Below are 13696 nucleotides of genomic sequence, written 5' to 3' on the forward strand. Positions count from 1 at the left end.
TTATATCCATCAGTACTATTACCATTACCAAAATAAATACATAATAATAATAATAATAATAATACTAAACGGAGGTAGACCTCTGCTAATGACATATGCAGCAATAATATATTATGATCTCCCAGAACTGATGTGTCCTTAGTAGTAGTTATATGACAGTAGTGAGGTGTAGACCCCCCTAAAACAATGTTTTTTTCAAGTAATAGTTGAATAAAATGTCTCTTTGCAGGATCCAGAGGTGCTTAGATTTTGTTCCAACACTACTTTTCTACCAAAACTGACCTTTTCCTTATCTTAGTCAAGGAATGTCCAATGTTAATACAGCTTGCAACCACGAACCAAGAGTTTCCCTTGCAAACTTACTCTGCTATAAAATTGCTTTTAACATTCCCCTGGATTTGCTGCTAAATAAAACTACAATTTATGAGCTGAACCCGATTCATTTGGTTTAGCATTAACTTTTAATAGTTTTGCATCGGAAATGCAAGATGTGCCTGATGTAACCACTTTATTGTTATTTACAAGAGGGAGATACCCCTACCCCTTATACAGGTATGGGATCTGTTATCCAGAAAGTCATTATTCAGAAAGCTCTGACTTACGGAATGGTTGTCTCCCACAAGAGCTGGGGGCCCACCAGTTTTTTTCCCGGTGTCCTGCTGGCCCAGTCCGACCCTGTCACTGGGTGACTGTCACTTCTATTTGTCGGACATAACTGTCATACGATTGCCAGAACATTGTCTGATTTGTTCTCTTACTACTTTATTTCATCTGAATGGTTGGTGGCAGGTCGGAAGATTGAGAGTGATCGTTCGTCGGATATAAGGGTAATATCTGCAAATCTATGGCTGGCTTTAGAGAAAAATAGAGATAGTTAGATACATAGATGATAGATATACGTATATATAAAGAGAGTAACAGTGATTGATCGAAACAGAGAGAACAAGATATAGATAAAAGATAGATACAGTAGATGGAAAGATAGATAGATAGATAGATAAATAGATAGATAGAAAACTAGATAGATAGAGATAAATAGATAAATGATGGTTGGATGGATGGATGAATAGAGAGACAGACGGATAGATAGATTACATAGATAGATAGATAGATAGATAGATAGATAGATAGATAGATAGATAGATAGATAGATAGATAGATACACAAATATATAGAAAACTAGATAGATATAGATAAAGATAAATAGATAAATGTTGGGTGGATGGATGAATAGAGAGACAGACGGATTAGATAGATAGATTGATAGATAGATAGATAGATAGATAGATAGATAGATAGATAGATAGATAGATAGATTAATAGATACATAGACAAATATATAGAAAACTAGATAGATATAGATAGAGATAAATAGATAAATGATGGTTGGATGGATGGATGAATAGAGAGACAGACGGATTAGATAGATAGATAGATAGATAGATAGATAGATAGATAGATAGATAGATAGATTAATAGATACATAGACAAATATATAGAAAACTAGATAGATATAGATAGAGATAAATAGATAAATGATGGTTGGATGGATGGATGAATAGAGAGACAGACGGATAGATAGATAGATAGATAGATGATAGATAGATAGATAGATAGATAGATAGATAGATAGATAGATAGATAATAGATAGATAGAGGATAGATAAATAGAAAGATGATAGATGATAGATAGATAGATGATAGATAGAAAGATAGAGGATGGATAGATAAATAGATAGATAGATAGATAATAGATATATAGATATATAGATAATAGATAGATAGATAGAGGATAGATAGACAGATATATAGTAATGGCAATATATACATCACTGGGCTCACAATGATTTCCATTCTTAAATTCATTAAACTAATACTGGGGCTTTGCACCTTTTTCTTGACTTCGGCTGAAATACAAAAAGGTGCCAATGTTGCGCCCCTAGAAACATTCATTATTAACCCCCGCTCCCCCTCCTGTAGCAGTGAGCGGAGGGCAGTCATTAGATACTTGCATAGCTGGATATTATATGGCCCATACATTCCCAGGAAGGCCCTTGTTTTGCTCATCTTACTTATTTTTCAGTGGAAAGACCAGTGGTGCAGGTTTCACGTGTTGTGCAACCAAGCTTAGTGCTTACAGAAACAAAATCTTATGGCACACAGGTGAGAGACGCAGAACAGGTGAAGTCACTGACAGGTAAGGAGTCTCCTACTGTTCTCCTGATACATTCACTGCTTGCACTTATGTCACCTGCATCAATTGTAATAACTGTGCGGTACAACTGCTTCTTTATTCCAGTTGGTCAGTGGATTTGGAGGATGATTCCTCTTATTCAGAGATTTTCCATGGGTTGTATATTGTTTTGCTTCTATATGAATTTTTCAGAAATATTCATAGGTTACAACAAAAGGTGACAGAGATTACCAGTAGTATAGGTTCCTGTTATCCAGAAACCCGTTATGCAGAAAGCTCCAAAATACAGAAACACCATCTCCCATAGACTCCATTTTATCCAAATAATCCACATTTTTAGGAAAGAATTCCTTTTTCCTTTAGCAAAGGTTTTTTTTTACAGTACAGATATGGGATCCAGAAATCCATTTTCCAGAAAGCTCCTAATTACGGAAAGGCCATCTCCCATAGACTCCATTTTATCCAAATAATCCAAATGTTTAAAAACGATTTCCTTTTTCTGTGTAATAATAAAACAGTCGCTTGTACTTGATCCCAACTAAGATATAATTAATCCTTATTGGAAGCAAAACCAGCCAATTGGGTTTATTTCATGTTTATATGATTTTCTAGGAGACTTAGGGGCAGATTTACTAAGGTTCGAGTGAATTTTCGAAGTTAAAAAAGTTCGAATTTCAAGTAATTTTTTGTATACTTCGACCATCGAATAGGCTACTACGACTTCGACCTTGACTTCAATTCGAAGTAAAATCGTTCGAATATTCGACCATTTGATAATCGAAGTAATGTCTCTTTAAAAAAACTTTGACTTCAATACTTCACCAAATTAATGTTAGCCTATGTTAGTGCTATGTTAGCCTATGGGGACCTTCTAGACCATTTTTCTAAGTCTTTACACATCGAAGTAAAATTGTTCGATTGTACGCTAAAATCGTTCGGTCGAACAAATTTACTTCGATCGTACGATGGCCAAATTCGGTGGAAAATACTTTGACTTCGATATTCGCAGTCACATAGTTACATAGTTAAATTGGGTTGAAAAAAGACAAAGTCCACTTTTTTCCAGAGAAAACAACCCCAACCTTGTCAGTCTCCCCTCATAATTTAACTCTTCCCTCCCTCTAACCAGTTTAGTTGCACTTAGTCTCTGCACTCTCTCCAGCTCATTTATATCCCTCTTAAGGACTGGAGTCCAAAACTGCCCAAAACAGTACTTTCAATGGCCACCTCCAGGTCATTAATAAACAAGTTGAAAAGCAAGGGACCTAGTACAGAGCCCTGCGGTACTCCACTAACAACACTGGTCCAATTAGAAAATGTTCCATTTACCACCACTCTTTGTAGTCTATCTTTTAGCCAGTTCTCTATCCAGGTACAAATACTATGTTCCAGGCCAACATTCCTTCATTTAACCAGTAACCTTCTGTGTGGCACTGTATCAAATGCTTTAGCAAAGTCTAAGTAAATCACATCCACTGCCATCCCAGAATCAAGGTCCCTGCTCACCTTCTCATAAAAAGAAATTAAGTTAGTCTGGCAAGATCTATTACGCATAAAACCATGCTGGCACACACTTATAGTATTATGATTTGCTATGAAGTCCAGTATCATCCTTTAATAACCCTTAGAAAAGCTTTCCTACCACTGATGTCAGACTAACTGGCCTATAGTTTTGAGGCTGAGAACGGGATCCTTTTTTTGAATAGAGGCACCACATTAGCAATTAGATCTCAATGAATCCTGAAAAATTAAGTAAAGAGGTTTGGCAATCACAGAGCTAAGCTCGCTAATTACCCTGGGATGAATACCATCTGGCCCCGGACCTTTGTTAATCTTAACATGTTCTAGTCTCTTTTGAATTTCATCATTTGTGAACCATGCATCATTAGTTGTATTACTAGAATTGGGACTATTAAGAAGGAAACCTTCACTTACTGGTTCCTCCTCAGATGAAAAATATGAGTTCAGTCGAAGTATTTCAATTCGAGGGTCGAATTTATTATTATGTATTTATCTCTTCGAAATTCGACCCTTGATAAATCTGCTCCTTAAGGTATGAAGATCCAAATTACAGAAATATCCATTGTCCAGAAAACCCCAGATCCTAAGCATTCTGGTTAACAGGTCCCATACCTGTACTTAGGTGTATTTGGTGTTATTGGTTTTATTATTATTAAAGCAAGTAAAACATTTTCATAACATAAAAAAAATATTTTTAGACCAATACAAATAGAGCAATAATATGTAGATTTAACAAAGGTTTTTTTACAGTACAGTATGGGATCCAGAAACCCGTTATCCAGAAAGCTCTGAATTACGGAAAAATCGTCTCCCATAGACTCCATTTTATCCAAATAATCTAAATGTTTAAAAATGATTTCCTTTTTCTGTGTAATAATAAAACAGTCGCTTGTACTTGATCCCAACTAAGATATAATTAATCCTTATTGGAGACAAAACCAGCCTATTGGGTTTATTTAATGTTTATATGATTTTCTAGTACACTTAAGGTATGAAGATCCAAATTATGGAAAGATCCGTTATCCGGAAAACCCAAGGTGCCCACCATTCTGGATAACAGTTTCCATAACTGTACCAACAAGTATTTTGGGTGAACATTTAATTGTATTTTTAAACTGATGAAAGTAACAAAGTACATTATATTCTCAGTTACTAATGAAAATCTTGAAACTGCCTATATCATAGTGATATCTAAAGTACGTAATATAATTATATATATGTCTTGCCTTTTTCTACTGACTCTTTACAGCTTTCTAATGGGAGTCACTAATCCCATCTAAAACCGCTCCTATTCATAATATTGTCTCTTATTCAAATCAATGTATGGTTGCTAGGGTATTTCAGACCCTAACAACCAGATGGCCGAAATTGCAAATTTCAAGGCTGCTGAATAAACTTAAAAAAACATAAAAAAAAAATGAAACGCATTTTCAAATTGTCTCAGAATATCCCTCTCTACGTCATACTAAAAATTCATTTAAAGGGGAACAACTCCCAACCATTTGCTAAATATAAAAATTAAACTGGTCATTGTTGCCCCAGAAAGAATTGCCCTCGAAGAATATTCCTTTATTTACTATAAATACTACTCCCAGTGTTAAACATTGTTAGAATGATTCATCAAAGGACAATTTGATTGTTAGCTTTTGGTGTCAGTGTTATTTTTTTTCATACAAAGTCAATTGTCCTTTGAAGGTGGAGTTTATTTGCTTTACTTGTGATCTATGAGACGTCAGTTTGATGGATCTCTATGGGTGTTATAGTAACAATCTGATTCCTTTACTTGTGTTTACGAGAGCCCTTGGTATGAATAGAGCTCCCACCTCTCCTTCCTTTGAAAGAAAGTTGCTGATAAGAAGGGCCGGTAATGGGGGGGGGGTGGTGTTAGGGCAGGGTTTTCTGGCTGAAATAATAAATATGATAAAAAAAAGGAATAAGGAATTTAGCCCAAATATGTGCCTTTGGGCCGTTCTCTGTGCCTCTGTATTTGTAATAGATACACACATCTGATAAAAAGACACAGTGTAGCAGCAACAATTAGATAGTTCAGACGATATAACTTAACGAATACAAGCAAGTATATTGCCTTTTCAATCCATGGCTAATGGTAGAGAGAAGATAATTTAATTATAGTATGTCAGTGATTATTTTTTTTACCACGACCAACTATTATATCCTTATAATAATATCCTTATAATTTACAGAAGTTTCAAAATACATGAGTGATACTCAGAGTTCCCTGTATAACTCAGCCTGCAGCCTTGTGCCTTTATATGGTCACAGAACAGCCCCTCAGTGACTTCTAATATCCTTATCATTTACAGTAGGGGGTACATTATCCCTTATAATACATGAGTGATACTCAGAGTTCCCTGTATAACTCAGCCTGCAGCCTTGTGCCTTTATATGGTCACAGAACAACCCCTCAGTGACTTCTAATATCCTTATCATTTACAGTAGGGGGTACATTATCCCTTATAATACATGAGTGATACTCAGAGTTCCCTGTATAACTCAGCCTGCAGCCTTGTGCCTTTATATGGTCACAGAACAACCCCTCAGTGACTTCTAATATCCTTATCATTTACAGTAGGGGGTACATTATCCCTTATAATACATGAGTGATACTCAGAGTTCCCTGTATAACTCAGCCTGCAGCCTTGTGCCTTTATATGGTCACAGAACAACCCCTCAGTGACTTCTAATATCCTTATCATTTACAGTAGGGGGTACATTATCCCTTATAATACATGAGTAATACTCAGAGTTCTCTGTATAACTCAGCCTGCAGCCTTGTGCCTTTATATTGTCACAGAACAACCCCTCAGTGAATTCTAATATCCTTATCATTTACAGTAGGGGGTATGTTATCCCTTATAATACATGAGTGATACTCAGAGTTCCCTGTATAACTCAGCCTGCAGCCTTGTGCCTTTATATGGTCACAGAACAACCCCTCAGTGACTTCTAATATCCTTATCATTTACAGTAGGGGGTATGTTATCCCTTATAATACATGAGTGATACTCAGAGTTCCCTGTATAACTCAGCCTGCAGCCTTTTGCCTTTATATGGTCACAGAACAACCCCTCAGTGACTTCTAATATCCTTATCATTTACAGTAGGGGGTACATTATCCCTTATGATACATGAGTGATACTCAGAGTTCCCTGTATAACTCAGCCTGCAGCCTTGTGCCTTTATATGGTCACAGAACAACCCCTCAGTGACTTCTAATATCCTTATCATTTACAGTAGGGGGTACATTATCCCTTATAATACATGAGTGATACTCAGAGTTCCCTGTATAACTCAGCCTGCAGCCTTGTGTCTTTATATGGTCACAGAACAACCCCTCAGTGACTTCTAATATCCTTATCATTTACAGTAGGGGGTACATTATCCCTTATAATACAAGAGTGATACTCAGAGTTCCCTGTATAACTCAGCCTGCAGCCTTGTGTCTTTATATGGTCAAAGAACAACCCCTCAGTGACTTCTAATATCCTTATCATTTACAGTAGGGGGTACATTATCCCTTATAATACATGAGTGATACTCAGAGTTCCCTGTATAACTCAGCCTGCAGCCTTGTGTCTTTATATGGTCACAGAACAACCCCTCAGTGACTTCTAATATCCTTATCATTTACAGTAGGGGTACATTATCCCTTATAATACATGAGTGATACTCAGAGTTCCCTGTATAACTCAGCCTGCAGCCTTGTGCCTTTATATGGTCACAGAACAACCCCTCAGTGACTTCTAATATCCTTATCATTTACAGTAGGGGGTACATTATCCCTTATAATACATGAGTGATACTCTTGGAACAAGAGCCCCTTTAACATATTTGTTGTTTTGTGTTTATTTCAGAAATGGGGGTGAAGTCCAGTCTGCGCTTCTTCTTCCTGCTGAGTCTGGGATTCAGTAAGTATCAGATATGGTCTGTATAAACCTACCTCGTTAGTAAAGTAAAATCTTACACAACAATAATGGTCGGAGCAGATTGCAGTATGGGAGGAGCTATGGGTCTTCATGAAGGAAGACAGAGTCTTTCTTCTCCATTGTTACATCACTAATTGCAAGACCATTTCAAACTCATACCTTACTTCATTTCAGAGCAAATAATACTTCCAAATTGTATTTTCTCTCTTCAACCGTAAAAAATGTTTTTTTTATAAATTGCTTTAATAATGGCAGGAACTACGGAGCATGTCAAGGATAGTGAAGGGTGAATTTATTCGTCAGGCACAAATTCACGGTGAATAAATTTCTGACGCCGGCGACAATTCTAGGCGCCCATTGACCTTAATGGGCATCAGAATTGTCGCTGGGGGAAAAAATTATTTTGATGCCTGCGTCAAAATTCACGCTTCACAAATTTTTTGCCATTTCGCGAATTTTGCGGGAAATTCGCAAATTTCTCGTCGAAGCGAAATGGGAGAAATTCGCTCATCACTAGTCAAGGACAACAAAAACTTCTCAACATGTCTCTGAATTGAAGCAAACCTTGCCTGTTAGATGTTAATGATCACTCATTTAATTAACAATCTGGTTTCATGATGGTGATTGATGTAATCAAGGCAACAGTTGATCTCACAAATACCAGTACCAGTGTATGGCTGATATTGGTGGCATCACATACATTGGTCGCAAGTCTTTGGACCTTATGTTTCTTGAATGGCTACTGTTCTCTATTACAGGCCTTTGCATGGCTGGTGTCCCAGGAAAAGAATTTGTCACCGTCTTTATCCAGAACACCAACTACCAGACTGGCTACCCAGACCTCCAGCTGATTATCACTGCCCATTCCCCCTCTACCACCGTTACTGTTAGAGTCAATAAATACAACTTTAAAAAAGTTGTTCCACTGGATAAAGGAGAAGAGACCACAGTTGCATTGCCAAATAAAATACAGGCACAACCAGGCATCTCTTTTCACTATTCGGTAATTGTGATATCGGACAATCCCGTGTCCGTCATCTCTCGGAACATCAAGAGAGGAACCTCCGACACGGCATCACTCTATCCAGTTGAGGTAACTATAGTCTTCTTCTGTCGTTCTCTGAAAATGTCCAGGTTCTTCACTTTTTTTCAATCTTTCCAAAAAGCCGTTGGTTCCTCTATATATATATATATATATATATATATATATATATATTCTGGATTATTTTGTTGGCAACCAGGTCAAGAACCAATCAATTGCAACATTTATTCCAAGGGCAAAAGACAGTAGGAAAGACATTTGGAACTCTGATCTTTCTTAGGCAGTTAGAACATGGGCTTCCAGATGAGCCAGCAAACATATATATATATAAAAAACAGAAAAAAGGTCCTGCATTAGGCACAGTGCTCCCCGAACACTATGTAATACAGGTATGGGACCTGTTATCCAGAATGCTCGGGACCTGGGGTTTTCCGGATAACGGATCTTTCCGTAATTTGGGTCTTCATGCCTTAAGTCTACTAGAAATTAATTTAAACATTAAATAAAGCCAATAGGCTGATTTTGATTCCAATAAGGATTAATTATATCTTAGTTGGGCTCGGGTACAAGCTACTGTTTTATTATTAAACAAAAAAAAATTTGGATTATTTGGATAAAATGGAGTCTATGGGAGACAGCCATTCCATAATTCGGAGCTTTCTGGATATCAGGTTTCCGGATAAGGGATCCTATGCCTGTATTGAAAATAACATGGGATATTTATCAGTCGATTAGCTAATGGACTCCTGAGTTGGGGCAGTAACCATTGAAATACATAGGTAATTGTGAAATGCTTTATAAAATTTTCACCAGGTCTAGTAACCCATAGCAACCAATCACCAAGCAATGTTTGCTGCCCACCCATCAAAAGCAAATGTCTAATGGATTGTTACAGATTCTTAGACCTAGTTTAAACATTACAACTCTTATTAAATCAGAGATGTGGAGTCAGAGTCTAAAGCAATTTTGGGTATCTGGAGTCGGAGTTGCCAAAAATGTTCCGACACCAAGGGGCAGATTTATCAACGGGCGAGGTGAATTTTAGAATTAAAAAAATTAGAATTTCGAACTGTTTATTGTGTACATTCGACTAGGGAATAGTCCAAATTCGATTTGAATTTGATAAAAATTCGAAAATTTGAATATCTAAATTTTTCACGTACTGTCTCTTTAAAAATTCAACTTCGACCAGTCGCCATCTAAAACCTGCCGAATTGCTGTTTTAGCCTATAGGGGACCTTCTAGAACCTATTTGGAGTCAATTGGTGGACTTTGAGAAATCGAAGGTTTTTTTTTAAGGAAAGACTTTGAATCAAATTCGATCGAATGCGATAAACCTTTGATTCGTACGATTTTAATTAGGCCAAATACAGACCTATTCGATCCAAAACGGACCTATTAAGCAAAAAAAAAAAACTTAGACTTCATTTCGGTTGATCTTTTTGAATTCGAATTTCAACGTTTCTTCAAATTCGAAATGCGACCCTTGATAAATATGCCCCCTAATAACTTTAAATACAAGCACTGAAAATAATGAAATCAGATTTAAGAGCTTCTATGCAGGAGGATATGGCAGAAGCAACGCTGTTTCTAAGAACAATACTTTAATTAATTATGGATGGTGTTTGACAGCTACTCTACAGCTATATGTCAGGTTCAATTAATATAGAAGGTGTTTTAGGTTTTCCAATTGTTTTTGGTTTGTGTCGTTTAACTTCTTTGAATTTGGTTTAGAATTACGAAAAGGATGTCGTTTATATTTTGAGCTTTGGCAGTGATAAATGTCTCGTATGTTGTGGACTTTACTTCTTTCAATCAACTTAAGGGCAGATTTATCAAAGGTCGAGGTGAATTTTTGAATGAAAAAAATTCGAATTTCGAGCCATTTTTTGTGTACTTCGACTAGGGAATAGTCCAAATTCAATTCGAATTTGACAAAAATTCGGCAATTCGAATAACGAAATCTATCATGTAGGGGCAGATTTATCCAAGGTCGAGGTGAATTTCCAAATGAGAAAAATTCGAATTTCAAGCTATTTTTTGTGTACTTCGACTAGGGAATAGTCCAAATTCTATTCGAATAATGAAATTTATCATGTACTGTCTCTTTAAAAATTCAACGTCGCCCATTCGCCATCTAAAACCTGCCGAATTGCTGTTTTAGCCTACAGGGGACCTCCTATGACCTATTTGGAGTCAATTGGTGACCTTTAAAAAGTTTTTTTTGGGAAATGCGCTATTCCTTCAATTTGTACGATTCGAATTAGTCCGAATTCGGGCCTACTTGATCAAAAATGGACCTATTTCACCAAAAAAAAATTATTTCGGTTGGCCTTTTTGAATTCGAATTTCGAAGTTTTTTTAATTTGAAATTTGACCCTTGATACATATGCCCCTTAGTATCTTTCAATCAAAACTAGTATATTTAAGGAACAGTTACACCAAAAAAATAAACATACTGTTAGTATAATAGCAGGGTACAGACTCACCCAAAAATCCCCTGCAAAAGTGCTCCGGAGAGTTTAATGAGGACCAAGTGAGCTCACAATCATGCAGAGCTCCTCGACTGCAACATAGAAAACTTGAAAACCTAGACTGGCGCAGAATACTATTTATTAAATTTATAAATTGCATGGGACGTCTAACGCATTTCGGGAACACCCTGTAATCATAGGCTAAACGAGATGGATGTGAGTTGCTCTTTTATACAGACAATAACAGCGCCACCTATAGGACAAATTACAAAATGCAATTAAAAGCCGGTGTCATAAAACCGAATCAGAAAAATGAGTGACAGAAATTAGCCCATAAAAGTCATTAATCGTTTTGTTTCAAACCCTGTTATATTTGGCCAAGACAAAGATAATCAAAAGAAGCAGTAATAAATATGAAATAGCGAATAGCAAATCTGTAGACATGGGTTAAAGGTCTAATATAAGGAACAAATAAATAAATATATATATATAAACAAATAGAAGGTGGATTAAGAGACCAGAATGTTTAAAAAATATATACAATTTATTGCATACATCTAATTCTATAAAAAACTGGCCGCCAGGAAACACAATGAATAAATTATTAATAAATGTGCATAAAAACAATTGCTGATAGAATCCAGATGGGTAACCGATCTTTCTATAATTAATATAGTAACTGTTCCTTGGTTGTGGTGTATGCTTGTAGACAAAAAGAGCTGTGAGTTACAGTTCAGCAAGATAGAAAAGTCATTTCAAATTAGGGATATAGATCAGAACTTTCCCATATGGTGAAGCAGTGAAATACACAGGGTGCTTTTCTTAGTGGATTAACAGGCAGATTCCAAGATTGCCAATTTCCAAAGAGAGGTATTGGGGCGTCCCCCACTCCCTCCTCTTTGCCAGCTGTAAGAGCCCCCCAAAAGTAATTGGATTGATCTCACCAGATTCTCTGTTCCGGTTTTTCCTCGAGGGCACAGCCGGGTTTGAACTCTCAATAATCTCAAGCCAGTTTTACGATTTCACCGCTCGGTAGGTGTCCGTTTCACGAAGATTCAGGATGGCGCTCAGTCCGTTTCAGTGCGTGTGTTCCATAGCGGAACGCAACCTCCGGATCTTTTTCACGATTTTACACTGCTTTTACTTCAAACAACGAAATCGTGAAAACCTGCACCTTGCCGGTACTTCATGATCCGCTAGATCGCGAAGATCGTGAAATCGATGAAACAGTGTAAAATCGTGAAAAAGATCCGGAGGTTGCGTTCCGGTGTGGTTTATATCGTTTATATAAACAATCTACTGTGTAGCCATGGGGGCAGCCATTCAAGCACAGGATACACAGTAGATAACAGATAAGTACTACTATAGTTTATATAAACAAGCTGTTGTGTAGCCATGGGGGCAGCCATTCAAGCACAGGATACACAGTAGATAACAGATAAGTACTACTATAGTTTATATAAACAAGCTGCTGTGTAGCCATGGGGGCAGCCATTCAAGCACAGGATACACAGTAGATAACAGATAAGTACTACTATAGTTTATATAAACAATCCACTGTGTAGCCATGGGGGCAGGCATTCAAGCACAGGATACACAGTAGATAACAGATAAGTACTACTATAGTTTATATAAACAAGCTGCTGTGTAGCCATGGGGGCAGCCATTCAAGCACAGGATACACAGTAGATAACAGATAAGTACTACTATAGTTTATATAAACAAGCTGCTGTGTAGCCATGGGGGCAGCCATTAAAGCACAGGATACACAGTAGATAACAGATAAGTACTACTATAGTTTATATAAACAAGCTGCTGTGTAGCCATGGGGGCAGCCATTCAAGCACAGGATACACAGTAGATAATAGATAAGTACTACTATAGTTTATATAAACAAGCTGCTGTGTAGCCATGGGGGCAGCCATTCAAGCACAGGATACACAGTAGATAACAGATAAGTACTACTATAGTTTATATAAACAAGCTGCTGTGTAGCCATGGGGGCAGGCATTCAAGCACAGGATACACAGTAGATAACAGATAAGTACTATTATAGTTTATATAAACAAGCTGCTGTGTAGCCATGGGGGCAGCCATTCAAGCACAGGATACAGAGTAGATAACAGATAAGTACTACTATAGTTTATATCAACAAGCTGCTCTGTAGCCATGGGGGCAGCCATTCAAGTCCGACTTGCACCTAACTCTATCCCACAATGGCTGCCCGAATTTCAACCTGAATCCACCCAACTGGTAATAAACATGCAATTCACCACAAGTTTTGGGTCAACCCACACATCACTAATCCCAAGCAGTTAGTGAATAGGTACAACAATTGGGATAGTAACCATAGAAACCTAGGAACCAGTGAGGGAAGAAAGACGGAGTATTAATAGCCTGAGCTTTCTCATGCCTTAATGTGAATTAAGGTGAGAAATTTAAATGTATAAGAAACAGGGAGCCCAATTAGGATATTGACTGTACATCGTAGAAACCTAAAATAGGTCCAGAGACCCCC

The 13696-nt window shown here is 37.1% G+C and overlaps 1 protein-coding gene across 1 annotated transcript in view; it reads left to right on the top strand.

Moving 5' to 3' along the window:
• The first annotated feature begins 7591 nt into the window (after positions 1–7591).
• The window catches only part of XB5897453.S (provisional ortholog of Fc fragment of IgG binding protein S homeolog), a 34384-nt gene continuing 28279 nt past the window's right edge, over positions 7592–13696 (top strand). The window contains exons 1-2 of the mRNA XM_018228368.2: positions 7592–7644; positions 8421–8755. Of these exons, the coding sequence (XP_018083857.1) occupies positions 7593–7644; positions 8421–8755 (387 nt within the window). The 5' untranslated portion in view covers position 7592. The remainder of the gene's footprint in view (positions 7645–8420; positions 8756–13696) is intronic.

Source organism: Xenopus laevis, chromosome 7S (assembly GCF_017654675.1).
Source record: "Xenopus laevis strain J_2021 chromosome 7S, Xenopus_laevis_v10.1, whole genome shotgun sequence".
NCBI classification, from domain to species: Eukaryota; Metazoa; Chordata; class Amphibia; order Anura; family Pipidae; genus Xenopus; species Xenopus laevis.